This window comes from Perna viridis, chromosome 11, assembly GCF_037379345.1.
Source record: "Perna viridis isolate PV_CMFRI_1.1 ecotype Kerala chromosome 11, ASM3737934v1, whole genome shotgun sequence".
Classification (NCBI taxonomy): domain Eukaryota; kingdom Metazoa; phylum Mollusca; class Bivalvia; order Mytilida; family Mytilidae; genus Perna; species Perna viridis.
In genome coordinates this window covers 6,367,011-6,380,509 of record NC_142455.1, presented here as the reverse complement: position 1 = coordinate 6,380,509, position 13,499 = coordinate 6,367,011, and the positions used below count along the sequence as shown (strand labels likewise).

The 13,499-nt window shown below is 31.6% G+C and overlaps 1 protein-coding gene and 1 long non-coding RNA gene across 3 annotated transcripts in view; both read left to right on the top strand.

The window, feature by feature from the left end:
- Positions 1 to 4,187: 4,187 nt before the first annotated feature.
- The window catches only part of LOC148602749 (PAN2-PAN3 deadenylation complex catalytic subunit PAN2-like), a 41,305-nt gene continuing 31,993 nt past the window's right edge, over positions 4,188 to 13,499 (top strand). For both annotated transcript variants that reach the window (XM_088551430.1, XM_088551429.1), the window contains exons 1-2: positions 4,188 to 4,265; positions 8,042 to 8,234. In XM_088551430.1, coding sequence (XP_088407556.1) covers positions 8,085 to 8,234 — 150 coding nt within the window. In that variant the 5' untranslated portion in view covers positions 4,188 to 4,265; positions 8,042 to 8,084. The remainder of the gene's footprint in view (positions 4,266 to 8,041; positions 8,235 to 13,499) is intronic.
- Positions 12,241 to 13,112, top strand: LOC148602750 (uncharacterized). The gene is made up of 2 exons (XR_015916301.1): positions 12,241 to 12,376; positions 12,953 to 13,112. It is a non-coding gene; the product is annotated as an uncharacterized LOC148602750 (long non-coding RNA).

Below are 13,499 nucleotides of genomic sequence, written 5' to 3'. Positions count from 1 at the left end.
TTTTTTATCCATTGAGATATAACAAAATTGTTTTAACCAATCAGATTACAGTAGTTATCTCAAATTAATTTACTTATATATATCGTCAAAGAATATTCTCATTTAAAGATTTTATATACTTAATTAATCTTTTTTTATCATCATTTGGACACAAAATCGAGATTTTTGCAATTCAGTTCTTCCTCCTGGGATAATACAATTAAACGAATTCAACAAAATTGGTGACGAAGCTTTGAAACTTGGGATTTCTGTAATCCAGTGGTAATATTCATACTGCCTTTTTGTGCAGCAATATAAGTTGGGAAAAATAAGCCTAATAGAAACAGGAGGATTAGTATGTGAGCTGCAAAACCTGGTTGAACCCACTATTTTCATTGGAAATGCGGAAACCAAATCGAGATAATTGCGGTTGCTTCGTACTTTCCAATTTTGCCTTGATTTTATGATTTGTATAAGGACTTTCTATATTTTTACCTATTTAAGTAGAAGTCTTTATTCTACCAGTCATAGTTTTTCATTTAAGTGTTGCACTTTTGAGTTATAGTATATATAGATTGTATATAAAACTTGCACTTTGCAAGAGTTGATATGCAATTCTTGATTTTGTTCTATTTGATCGATTTTAGTGGGAGATAAATGCATGAATTTCTCAAAAGTATAGATCTGAATATGGATAGGACAACTGTTGCTTAAAAATATAGCATATGTAGATTGAAATAGCATTTTTTGTTCGGTTGGTTTTTCATTACCATGAACCACTTTCATATAGACAGTGTCTGAATCTTATATGGACTGGTACTTAAATATTTGAATATGAATACCCATACCCCATATAATGGACAAAATTTACAGTTTATTGTTTATTTACAGTTCATAAAAAAAATTCCTGTTTTTGGTTGTTTAATGGCTTCCACAGTATTTTGCTATAACCACTTTTATTTAATTCTTTTAATTAGACAGGAAATATATTACACCATTACAAAATTAATACTCGTATAGCAATTAGAAAAGTATCCACATATATTGATTTTGTTTAAATCTGATAATCTCTGGAGGCCTTAGAAGTTTGAAAAATAAAATGCGAAAAGCTTCAATTTTCGCATTAGGGAATAAAAAGTAATCCGATTGCTGAATTAAATATTAGTTTCATTTTTTCTTCGATAACTTGATTTGTGTAAACTCATTGTACATAATGTTGGAACAACAAGGGTATCGGATATTTCTTTTAACTGGAGTTGATGATCAAGTGGCGTGAGTAGGGGAGGGGTATCCACTGAGTTCAATATAAATTGTAGTACTAATGGAAACATGGGGATATTACGAGAAGAGGAAATTTAATGCTACCCTTTGCGCATTTCGGCAGAAAATTTGGACGAAATTAGCACTAAAAGAGTAATCAAGGGACGGAATTTCTAGGGGGGAACATGTAATCCAGTAACAAAGACCGGACATGGAAAACAGTCATACACAACCAAGAAAACCAAAACAACACATACAAAGCAACACAAGCAAATGAGCAACTCTGAATCCACTAAAAACTGGGAACGGGTGCACCGGTAGTGTAAGCGTCTTCCCCTTTTCTAGAAACACCCGCCGAGTTGCTCATAAAAAGGTCAAGTCCAGGGTAGACGAAAGAGGAAAAGAAAACTTTGACACGTTGAACAAATCAGTTCTCGGCCTGGTGCAGATGGGTACACCTTAACGATTCATGATAGCGGATATAAAACTTCTGTCATGACTTCAATCTTGTAGCAATATAGTCCTGTTCTAGAAGCCTAATTGTAAGAAATCTAGCGGTGTACAAAAAGTCTGCGTAAACAGCTCTGGCATAACGTATGAGTTATAATAATTTATGAATACTTCATACTCAGAATTAATGGATCCCATACTCCGGAAGCTACAGTTTTGACCCGCCACTTATAAACCTTCACTTGGTATTTGAAATTGAACAATTTAAAGTCTTACTTTAAACTAAATTATATATAATCCCAAAATTCGAGGTATTATCTAAATAATTATCCAATTTAAAGATTTCCTTTTCTACATATTATAACATATTTATTTACTTAACTTCATTATCTCTCTGTGATTCGACATTTTTGAAAGAAGAAAAAAACTAATGATATATTCTATATAAGCATATACCTGTAGATTGAAATCTAAAACGATCCCTTCCTCATTAATTATTCAATCAAACCTGTTAGAGTATCAATATACCTACATTTGTAAGAGATTAAATATCAAACTTGAAAGTAATTCGGAGATGCGTAGAAATTGCCTATACGTGTTTTGCGATAGCATAGCATAGCAATACGTATGATTATTTTGATATCTATAAACGAGATACAAAGGGTTTTCTTTTAATTGTCCGTTTTGTTAGTTAGAGGTAATAATTATTATTTTTGAAGCAGTGATATTTCTTTCGTGCAAGTTTTAAGTATATATGTATGTGTTTTTGAAGCCCTCTAAGGACGAACATGATTGTCTGTTGAACATATTATGAACAAATTAGTTCAAATTACATGCCAAAAGTAGGACATCTTCCCTGCACATGACAAAACAATTATGTTCTGCAAATATCTGCCTTGATTGGTAGTTTCAAAGCAAAGTTGCAAATTGAAAATGAGAGGGGACACGTGTGTATTTTGTCTTGTGAGTACATATGAACACAGAACAACATACCATTGGATGTTGCCGAACTTCCGATGTTATAATCAAATATAGCATTGTGACAAAAGATGTTGATCTGCATTATATTAAAATCAATACATTATCTTTCTTTTAGTATTCTCAATACGTTCATAATTCATGTTAACATAACACAACTTAATTAAATCAGTCAGTTTTTCAGTTGTTTTTTTTTTTAAATTTGTTCTTTTATACATGCAAGTTTGAAATTTTCTACATGTACAAAATGTATATTCAATATACTAGGAAAGAGAGATAATCATGCACTATAAAAGCAACCTTTGAATATGAGATTTTACAAATGTACAAATGTAAAAAAAAAAAAAAAATTTGGTACACTATATAACCGTTAATTGATAAGATTTTCTTTTATTAGACCAAAACATGTAGCAATATATTTCATTTAAAGAAAAGACACATTTCTTTCCCCAATCTTGAGGTTGCCCATATATTTATTGTTGTTACTTTGTGTATGAATCACTGGAGTCTTGTCCAGTTTTAGCACAGGCAAATAGCATGTATTTAAAAAAAAAAAAAGATCCTAAGATCCTAGCCCCAACCCTGGGGCTAATAATATGGTCAGTGCCTAAATTACTGAAATTTTGTTGACTCAAGAATGATATCAATTTCACATTGGTTAATTAAGAAATAAGACTTGATAAATATATTTATTAAAAGCTAAAAAATATAAGTAAGTAGCAATTACAGACCTAGATATACGTAGACGTAGTGAAATCAGAAAATAAGAAAATTATTCTAAATAGGAGAGTTCTTCGTGACGTCATCACCTACCTGTAATTTGGTTTTGGTTGACAAAAATGCATTGATTGGCGTGGGGCATTAAATCATCAGAACTTTTTTTCATTTTTAAGATAGTCGAAAAATTTTTTTTGGTTCCCTAAACTGAATATACATGTAAAACTCTTTTCACACATTTTTTTTTTAATATTCAGTAATCAGATTATGTGAATACAAAATTATAATAATCCTTTTATATGAAAATAAAGGTTTACATATATAATAATCATGAACATTTTTTAAGTAAAAGCTAGAGTATTAATTTTACATACATACATAAAGAACCAAACTTGGATATAAAATAATAAAATTAATTAGGGTTCTAATAATAAAATTGTCAATTCTATATCTAGTTTCTTTTTGTTTTTTGTTTTGTTGTGTTTGTTTGTTGTTTCCTTTTTTAGCCAACCAATTTGATACTTAATGATATGCAAATTAGTGAATATGATATCACAAATCAGCGAACTTTCCTATAAGGGGTGATTTCAATAAACCTCTCATCTAACACCGTTTAAAGTATCTTTTTCAAGTTTTCACTCAGAATGTTTTTTTTTTATGAATCGTGACTGAAAAATAACCTAACTCTACATCACAGTGTTATTTTCATTTTTTTACATTATTCTTGTCGTAATACGAGTCAAGTACAGAAATTTAATTAACTTCTTAGCAAGATTTGGGCCTACCGGAAGTTGAGAATAAATTAATTCTGGTTACCTGTTTAAGTTTCGCTTTGCTCAACACTGGACAAAAGTATTAAAACAGAGCGGCATTTTGAGTTGGTTAGTAGCTGAAATGTGTGATTTTTCAGCATACAGTAGATGTTTTGGAATGTCGCTTGTATATTTTTAGCTTAACTTATTATCAGACGTTTATCTTTTAATGTTTTGGATTTGTCAGTCTTTAAATCAATGCTGTAAATATGTACTACGACTGTGACAATTTTACCTGCTGGTGGCACATGGTTTTTAGATAAAAAAAAATCACGCAAATGAAATCAAACAAGTTACCTGGTATAGATTAGTAGATGAATTTTAGAACGAGAGAATGGCCAAGTTTTGAACTACTAAAGAAAGTGACTTAATTCTTCAAATGTTAAAAAAAAAATCTTCTCTAACCAGTCCTTGATTGGACTTTAAATTCTCAGACATTGTATATCAACTCTTTAGGGCACATGCTTAGCTGGTCTGTGATAAATGATGGTACAAATTAGTGTCTTGAAGTCTTTAAAGGTTCTTAACAGAACATTTGTTGTGGGTTTATAAGGTGTTCTAAAAGTTAACATTTTTTAAGACAAATGTGACTCGAACAACAGTTGAAATTTAAATATGGTACACCCAATAATGTGTAACCCGTACCCGTACCAAATTCCCTGTACCCAAATCACTGTATTGCCGATTTTTCTATTATTTCTAGTGATTTTATTCTGAAACTTGGCCTTAAAGTTTTGAATGGTGTTTTCAATCAATATTGAAGTTAAAACGTGTTGAAAACTTTTGTTCTCAAAAGTCCCCAAATGTATAACATGAAGTTATCATACCAAACTAATAATTTGCTATTTCTCACTATCCAGTCCGAATTTTACGTTTTCTGAAATCATTTTGAGGTAAAACTCCACTTTTAGACTTTTGATAACATTATGAAATATTTTACTTTGTTTTAAAAAAGAAATATCAGAGTTTTAATTCCATACTGTACCGTAGTGCCTGTCCCCATACCAGCAAAAAAAGGATATGATCTTATCAAGAATGAAAAAGAAAGTTTCATTGATCATAAAAGATCATTGCGCTAATGCGATTTTAATTTATTGTCCTTGAATTTTTTATGATATTATGGGGTTCTAATGTGAAATATATGATAGAATTGTACAAATAACAAAAAATACTAGACTTTGATTTTGGGTACAGGAGTTTTGGGTTACACATTTTGGTACTTTTGAAAACTGAAAATCTAATGAAGTCAAATTTTTGAAAAATATTTTAAAAATCATTGATTCTAGCCTAGCCATCATGTCATTTTGTAAATGTGTACAGATTATTTTGGGAAATATCATGTACATGAAGTAATCGGCCAAAAGGGTATTTGGGTATGGTTCTGGTTACATTTTGGTATGTACCAATTAATATGTCCCTGCATGATTACAGTGATTTTTTTAGCACTTGCCACTTTTGTCAGTAATGAAATACAAAAAAAGATCTGGTATTATTTATGAATTCCACAAAAATATGTGTACAATTTTACAAAAATGTATTGATGGATTTAGCTTGCTGATGAGTGACAGTTTTATGACCCAAAGTTTTTACCATTCCCAACACTGTATCCTCTAATTAATGGAATCATGCCTGTGCAGTAAATATCTTTTGTACAGTTAATATTAAAAGGTCATTGAATGTCCAATGCCAGTCGAGAGTTCTGCATGATGACTTATGAAATTGACTTATTGATTATCTGGTACATGTGCATCCTAGTTACAACCATGACGACTTCAAAAATGTCACTGCATTTTCATTCTTTCACAAAAGGTTGGAATTTCCTTCCTCTAATGGCTCTATTCCCAAATCTCTTACTTTTCAAGCTTCATATTGCAAACTGCTCTTTCCAATGGCACAATTCTTGCAAAGAAAAGTTACTATGTACAAGTTTTTTTATACAGTTTCTTTACCCACACACTAGAGAAGGTTACTAAACTGAAGTAAATCAAGTGACCTTCAATTGAGAAAATCCAACCATCCCAGAAATCCAAATAAGTTGCAAAAATAGTTTAAATGATCTTTACATTAGGGTTTTCAGCATTTTAGATTGGTACATTTGGTTAATAAATTCGTGGATTTTGACTTGCTAAATGGAACTATTTAACTAACAAACCAACTGCCATTACCAACTTAATTTTGTTTTGTCAAAAATATGTTATATTCCGTAAAATTAGTGACCTGCATGTATATGTAGTTCAAAATGGCTGGTTTCTATGATAATAGACCCTTTTTGTAGTAAATTGATGAGCATGCTCAATATACACTTCTGCAAGGTAGAATAATTTCCTCACAGAAATGAATTATTGAGCATGCTCTAGCAAGTTCATCCACTATCCCAGCATTAGCACAAAAGGGTTTACTGTCTTCATTTATAATGTTTTCTAGGTATTTAACAAAATCATAGGATTTTTATCGCTTGATAACAAAAATGGCAACCAATCAATGGTACTCAGGATCTACTACATTGGAGGCAAACATGCTACCAGTAGATGCATTTGTACCACAAGGCACCTGAGGCAGTGTTTGACTTGTTGTACTTAGTTTGTGTATCAAAGAATATTTTTTAATAGCTATTTTTTGTCAGTCTCTGTAAGAATGGGGCAGTGAGTGAAACATGATTGAAGAAACCCATCATTTTGACTATTTGCACCATCAGAACCAAGGAAAAAAGACAAGATTTTCTGTATCATTTTGGTGCATTGAGTTATAATTTCATTGAAAAGCACTGAAAAGGAACATTTTGAAGGGTAGATAACTCAAAAATCTCATTTTTCTAACATTCTATTGAAAAAATTCTGAGCAAAGCCTGTGGTGCAGAGATCATATGATGGTCTTTTCAGATAGAGAAAGTATCCTTGAGTGATATCACATTGTCGGATCAGTGGGGTTTTGACATGCATGTTTCCGATTTTTACAATTTGCCTGTCTTTTATTAACACTTACACTTAAACTACATGTTCTGACTTCTCTGATTTGAAGAGGAGGAGGGCTTTTTCTACCTTTTTTCAAATAAGACCCCTGCCCCTGAGATTGGGAATTTTTTATTTGGAAAAAAAGTAACAAATAAAATAATGTTTAAACTCATTATGTTATGGAAGATAGAGGTAGAAGTGGTTCCGAATTATTGAAATTGGCTGCCATAAAAATCATAAATTGAAGAAAAGACACATTTCTTTCCCCGATCTTGAGATTGCCCTCAAGAAACTTTGACAATAAAGATTTGCAGACTCATCAATAAAATATGACTTTCATTTTACCGACAGAAATTGATTGACAACTTTTATATTGCTTGCTTCAGTTGGAAAATTCATGATCAATTCTGGGAAAAAAAAAACACTTTTTGTCATTGGGAATAGGGTCGATAATCAGCGGTGAATTGAAAGTAGGGAAAGCCCTGAGGTGTAACGATACATTTTTTTCTCAACCAATACATACCATGATATTGGATATGCTTGACATTAAGCATCATGATATGTTTTAAGAAATGTATGTCCTTCATGGGTGCCACCATACTTTACAAAACAAAGCCACTTGTGCACGAGAAGTAATAAAAAGTTTTTTGTTTTTTTTTAAGTAAACATTTAAGCAATATTTTATTTTTTTCTCCGAGGATTAGAATAATGTTAGCTACAGGTACATGTATAACACATTATCATACTAATAAATTTATTTAAAAATAGCATCGTATAGTTAGTATCGTAAGTGGCCACAACATACCGTGAGCCAAATCATCCCAGAAATACCATGATTTTGGTAAATTCGGTGAATTGTTCCACCTTACTGATTTGGTTGTATGTTTATTTTAGATGAAGATGAAATAAATAGCATCAAACAAGAGAAATTTTATTGATGGATCATTATCAAGGAATGCCTATGCCCCATGGGTTCCCACCTCCACAAATGCAGGGAGGGATGGGAGATGGGGCGGGAATGATGAACCAACCACCACCAGGAGCTATGATGAATCCACAGATAATGCCAGACCATTTCAATCAAAATGTAAGTTTGTGTTATTGCGTACATTTCATCAGATTAATAAAGCTTGAAAATGTTTTATTACCATCAGTAATCAGTAAGTTACCAGTCAATGATACAATCGATGTTTACGGTACTGTTGTAGAGATCAATTTAGGACCTGTACAGTGTATATTAGGGTAGATTTAGGAAGACCTATGTCAATCAAATTTCCTTCAAAATTGAAATCTTTTTTAATCAAATTGTCATGGTATTAATGAAATGTGAATGAATGGTTATTAGCAGACCAAGATACATGTACATGTTAACACTGTCTAAACAGAATATATATGCACATAAATATATGTTTCCAATAACACATTCATTTGGGTACAGCTGCAAACATTTGCATATATTTCGTACATTGGTATGGCACTGTTGTTGTCCTCGTCATGGTTCTTAGACTCTTGGTTTTTGTGTGATAACTTGAGTATGAGTTGGTTGATCTTTATAAAAATTTTTAACAAGGTTTCAAATCAGAAAAAGAAGGTTGGTATTGCACGATGCATGAATATGATGGATTTGTCAGTTAGGTTGCTTTCGGCAGAATTTATGAAAACTTTCCAATTTGTACAAGAAATGTAAAAATACTGCTGTGAGGAGACCAAGACAGTAATTATAAACAAGACAGAAACCATTCCTGTGCTGTTAAAGATGAAAATAAGGAATGTAGCCAGGGGGTTTGACTCTTTTTTATTTTGGTTGGGGGGGGGGGGGCATTCAAAGTGAAGTAGGTAGAGAAATCCAAGATAGCGACCTGTTTTCCCTTGTGGTTTTTTAGTGTATGGCCCTGGATAGTAAAATGTAAAAAATAGTAAAAACAGCATTTTAGTACAATATTTGTCATATCATTTACAGTGTTCTAGCTTGGATTTGAAAATAGAGGGGCCCAGGGAAGAGGGCACTTTAACGTGTAGCATGTTTTTTTTTTTTTTTCAACAAAAAAGGGACATTGATTTAGTATGTTTTTGTTAAGTCAGTAATTTATATTCTTATTGCTTACCTGCCGACTTTTGAAAATGAAGGTTGCATCATAATTTGCAAACTGAGTAAATTTGACGGAATGATTAATATATGCATGACACCCTTATTATATTGAAAGACCTCTCTCAGATGACCAAATGCTTTTAGAAAACAGATACATCTTATATATCACGCAAATGTAGAGGTGAATGAGCTGGAACAGTATTACTGAAGTCTTATGTTCCCCTGTGAGAGTTTAGAATTCAATTTCAATATGGTCAGATACTTGTGTGGACTAAAATTGTCAATGTGCTTGGTTAACCCCTGTTAGTGATAAGGGCAATTGATTCTTTACATTAATGATATACTATGAGTGAAATATTGCATGAAATGTTAAAAATATTCAGTATTGTCCATAAAATTGTTATAGATCCAATTGGGATTCATTTTCTTCTTGTCAATCATTATCCGATGACCCTGGTCAGCTGATTGGTCACCAATAATTACCTGAGGGTTAATTACGACAGGATGTAGTTGATGAAGGTGACACTTCTTAATTGGCTTGGGGTAATTTATTAACAAGAGTGGAAATCTTAAAGGGCCATTCAGATAAATAAATTTTATGTCATCAATCTCATAACCTCCAATTCTTATGTTCTCATGGCTTGTTGGCTAAATACATGTACATATTACTACACAATGAAGACAATACAATTGTATGTTGCTCTCTATAATTAAAATCTGCCCATGCAAGACCCAAAAGGGTAGTCAAGGACATTGAAAACCCCATCAGCCTGTCATTAACACATTGAAGACCAGACAAGTGTTTTTTACTGTCGTTAATTTTAAATCCTACTGTTCTAACTCTTTCATCAACTTACTGTTTACGTCAATATTGGATTACTTCCCTTTGATTTAAATTTTTTTCTAAATATTTTTTTCCAAGATAAGTAGTTTTCAGGGTTAAGTTTATATGAAATAAAAACAAAAAAAAACCATATTTTTATTATCACTTGTTCAAACAATAGGGCTAAGCAACAGTTGTTGATTATTTGCAACTAAATGACTTTAATAGCACCTTTAGACATTATAAATTTATGTAAGATATTCCTTAACTCTATTTCAACAACTATTTGTATTAATTCAATGTGGATCATTTCTGGAGGGCTAGAGGATTTCTAGCTTGATAACTTAAAATATAATAGATTGATGAGTTTATTTGTGTCAGTTTGGTCGAGTCTGGTAGTGTATGGCATGATTTAATTTTCATGAACAGGTTTGAGAATGATGATAATTTTGCATCTTACCTTGTGAAAACTGAAAAAGCAGTGTAGTTCATGTGTTAAATACATGCAATTTTTTGTTGTAAGAGTACTTAAAACAGTTTTGAGATTGTTGACAATTTTGCATCGTGCCTTTGTAAAGACTGAAAAAGCAGTGTAGTTCAGGTGTTAAATGATAACTTGTTTTCCCTGTTTGTTGAAAGAGTGGTAACACATTGTACAACTTGAATTTAAAATAAAAAATAATAATATCCCTAGGTTTTGGAGGTTAAGATTTAAATCAATAATGAACAGGTCAAAAAGGGACCAGAAACTAGCTTTTCTTTGAAGTTTGAACATAATGACTTGAATTTAAGTTTAATGGATTCTTTGAAACTATACCACAATGCATCATGCCGTTTAAGAGAGGTTTGGATATAATTATAAGATAATGACTGGAGCCATTTAGGAATAATAGGCCAAAAAAAAATGGGCTACTTTGATTCTGGTTAAATTCTTATCCTGTGTCAAACATCTAATTCCTATCAAAATTCAAAGATTTATCCAGCTTAAATGGTATGTCCATACTTTTTCTCTGATTAAGGTTCAACCCCTTTGTTTGTATCAAGAATGTGCCCTGCCTAGTATTTTATTAATTTTTTACATGTGGCAATAAAAGTTGGTAATTAGACACTTTAAGTGTTCTGAGAGAGGGTTTGAGACACCCCCCCCCCCCAAAAAAAAAAAAAAAAAAAAAAAAATTGGTCTGGACTGAAGTAGACATAAATATTGTTTATTGAAGTTCCACATAATTATAAATTAGGGATATGTTTTTTGGGCAGGATTTAAATTTTCCATACATTTTTTTTTGCCTGTAATATTCTCCTTCCCCTAAAAAATAGATGCCATAAATAAGCAGGATAAAAATAATCTTTTTTTTTTTATGAAAGGTGAAGTTGAAGAAAATAAAAATGAAAAGTTTTTTTCTTTTTCCTCTCTCATGGTTTGTTAGCAAAATTCATATTACTATTAACTTATTGATGACCAGACAAGTGTGTATGTTACTGTCAATAATTTAAATTTGCTGAACTTGACCAAACGTTCGAGACCATTCAGGGTAGTCAAGGATGTCTATAAATCCCTCAGTCAGTTTTTGATGCATGGAAGATCAGACAAGTTACTGTCAATAATTTAAATCCTACTGTTCTAACTCTTTCATCAACTTCTGTGTTTTATTAGGATAATGGCTTATTTCCCTTTGATATAAATTCTTGTCTAAATAGTTTATCAAGTTCAGTAGTTTGTAAGGGTAAAATTAGTTATGAATATCAAACAAAAAAACATATGAAGTATTGTCAATTATTTAAACAAGATGTCTAAGTATTAATTATTGATTATTTGAAACTAGATGACATTAATAACACCCTGTAACATTATAAATATATGTAACTTACATCTGAACTCCACTCAAGGGTGAATTTGTATTAATTTAATGTGGATCATTTCTGGAGGGGCTAGAAGACTTCTAGCTTTCTATCTCAATTGGTATAAGTTTTTTATAATCAGACCCTTCTTCAAGTTTACTTATCTACCATTACATTGTGATTTTTGTCTGTTGTGAGGGAAAATGCTTGTGATAGGCCGTTGATGGTTCTGATACGGAAAATGATCGAGTTTGAACAACATTCACGTGTTGAAAACATATGACTTGTAAACAGTGCTTTGTACATGTACTGTGAATAGGAAACAGCTAGTGTGGATCGTGCTGTTTGTTTGACAGATATGTAAAAGGAGGATTTCTTAAGATGGATAAGTTGTGAAAAAATCGTAATCTGGTGGTAAACTGAGGTGCACTGATGATATTTCTTGGTTTAAAATTGGATCATGTACATTAATTTTATGGTAAGTGTTTATAGTTTCCTAAAAAGTAAAAATTATTTTCCTCTGATGTCGCATATAGAAGTAAGTTCATTTAAACATACAATTTTACTTGAAGACACAGCACACGTACATTATTAAGTATACATGTGAATGTGAACAAAAAGGGTCAAAGGTGGTGATGTAGAACGTATATGTACTGTCCTATAGCTTCATTCTTAATTTCAGTCGTCGCACAGCAACCATGCATTAAAATTAGTGTAAGATATAATAATAACTAATGAAGGGTTCTCATAAGATTACAAGTTACAAATTTTGGAAAGATTTTATGCAAATTTTATGCCAAGACACTATATGTTCTATATTGCATATGACACCCAGAAAGCTAGTTTTGAATTTGTCACAAGGTTTTGTTAGACACCATTTTTTATAGTGAGGTGAGGGCTTTTTTAAAATGAAAAGAGTTCCAAATACTGATTTTTTTTAATAATTCATTCATTGAACAAAATATTATATTCTGACATCAAATCCAAGCCCCATCCAAAGTTTCATGTTGAATTAGCATTTTTTTCTTTAAGTGTCTCCAATGTTATTTTACAGGGAAAGTACAGATACGTGTGATTGAACAGCCTATGTGGATTGGATCAACATGTGTTATACCAAGTTGAACAGCATATAAGGACACATTTATCAAATATTTGAAGAAGTCAACAACTGTATAAAAAAAACGAAAAATGAAATAAATTCAATATTATCATGCTGTTACTGCAATGATTTCCATTATGATCCTGGTTAAGTTACTACCAGCAAAATGAAAAATTTAGAGTTCAGTTGTATCAAGTTTGAATGCTGTGTTGATACTTGCTCAGATTCATATGGTCACATCAAAACTGCAGCATGGGAAACTTTACATTCCTTGTTGAATTTGAATTTGTAACTATTAGGTTGCATTATACTTGCAGATCCGATAGATGTGATTTGCAGGGGTAATAATTAGGAAGTACAGGCTGGTAACCTAGGCCATGTTTTATACTTTCTGTATGTTAGCTAAATTTTATCCAAAATTTGGTAGCCCAGCACAAAATTTAGTAGCCATGGGCTACTGGGTGACTGTTTATTTTTATCCCTGATTTTTGTTACACAGAGT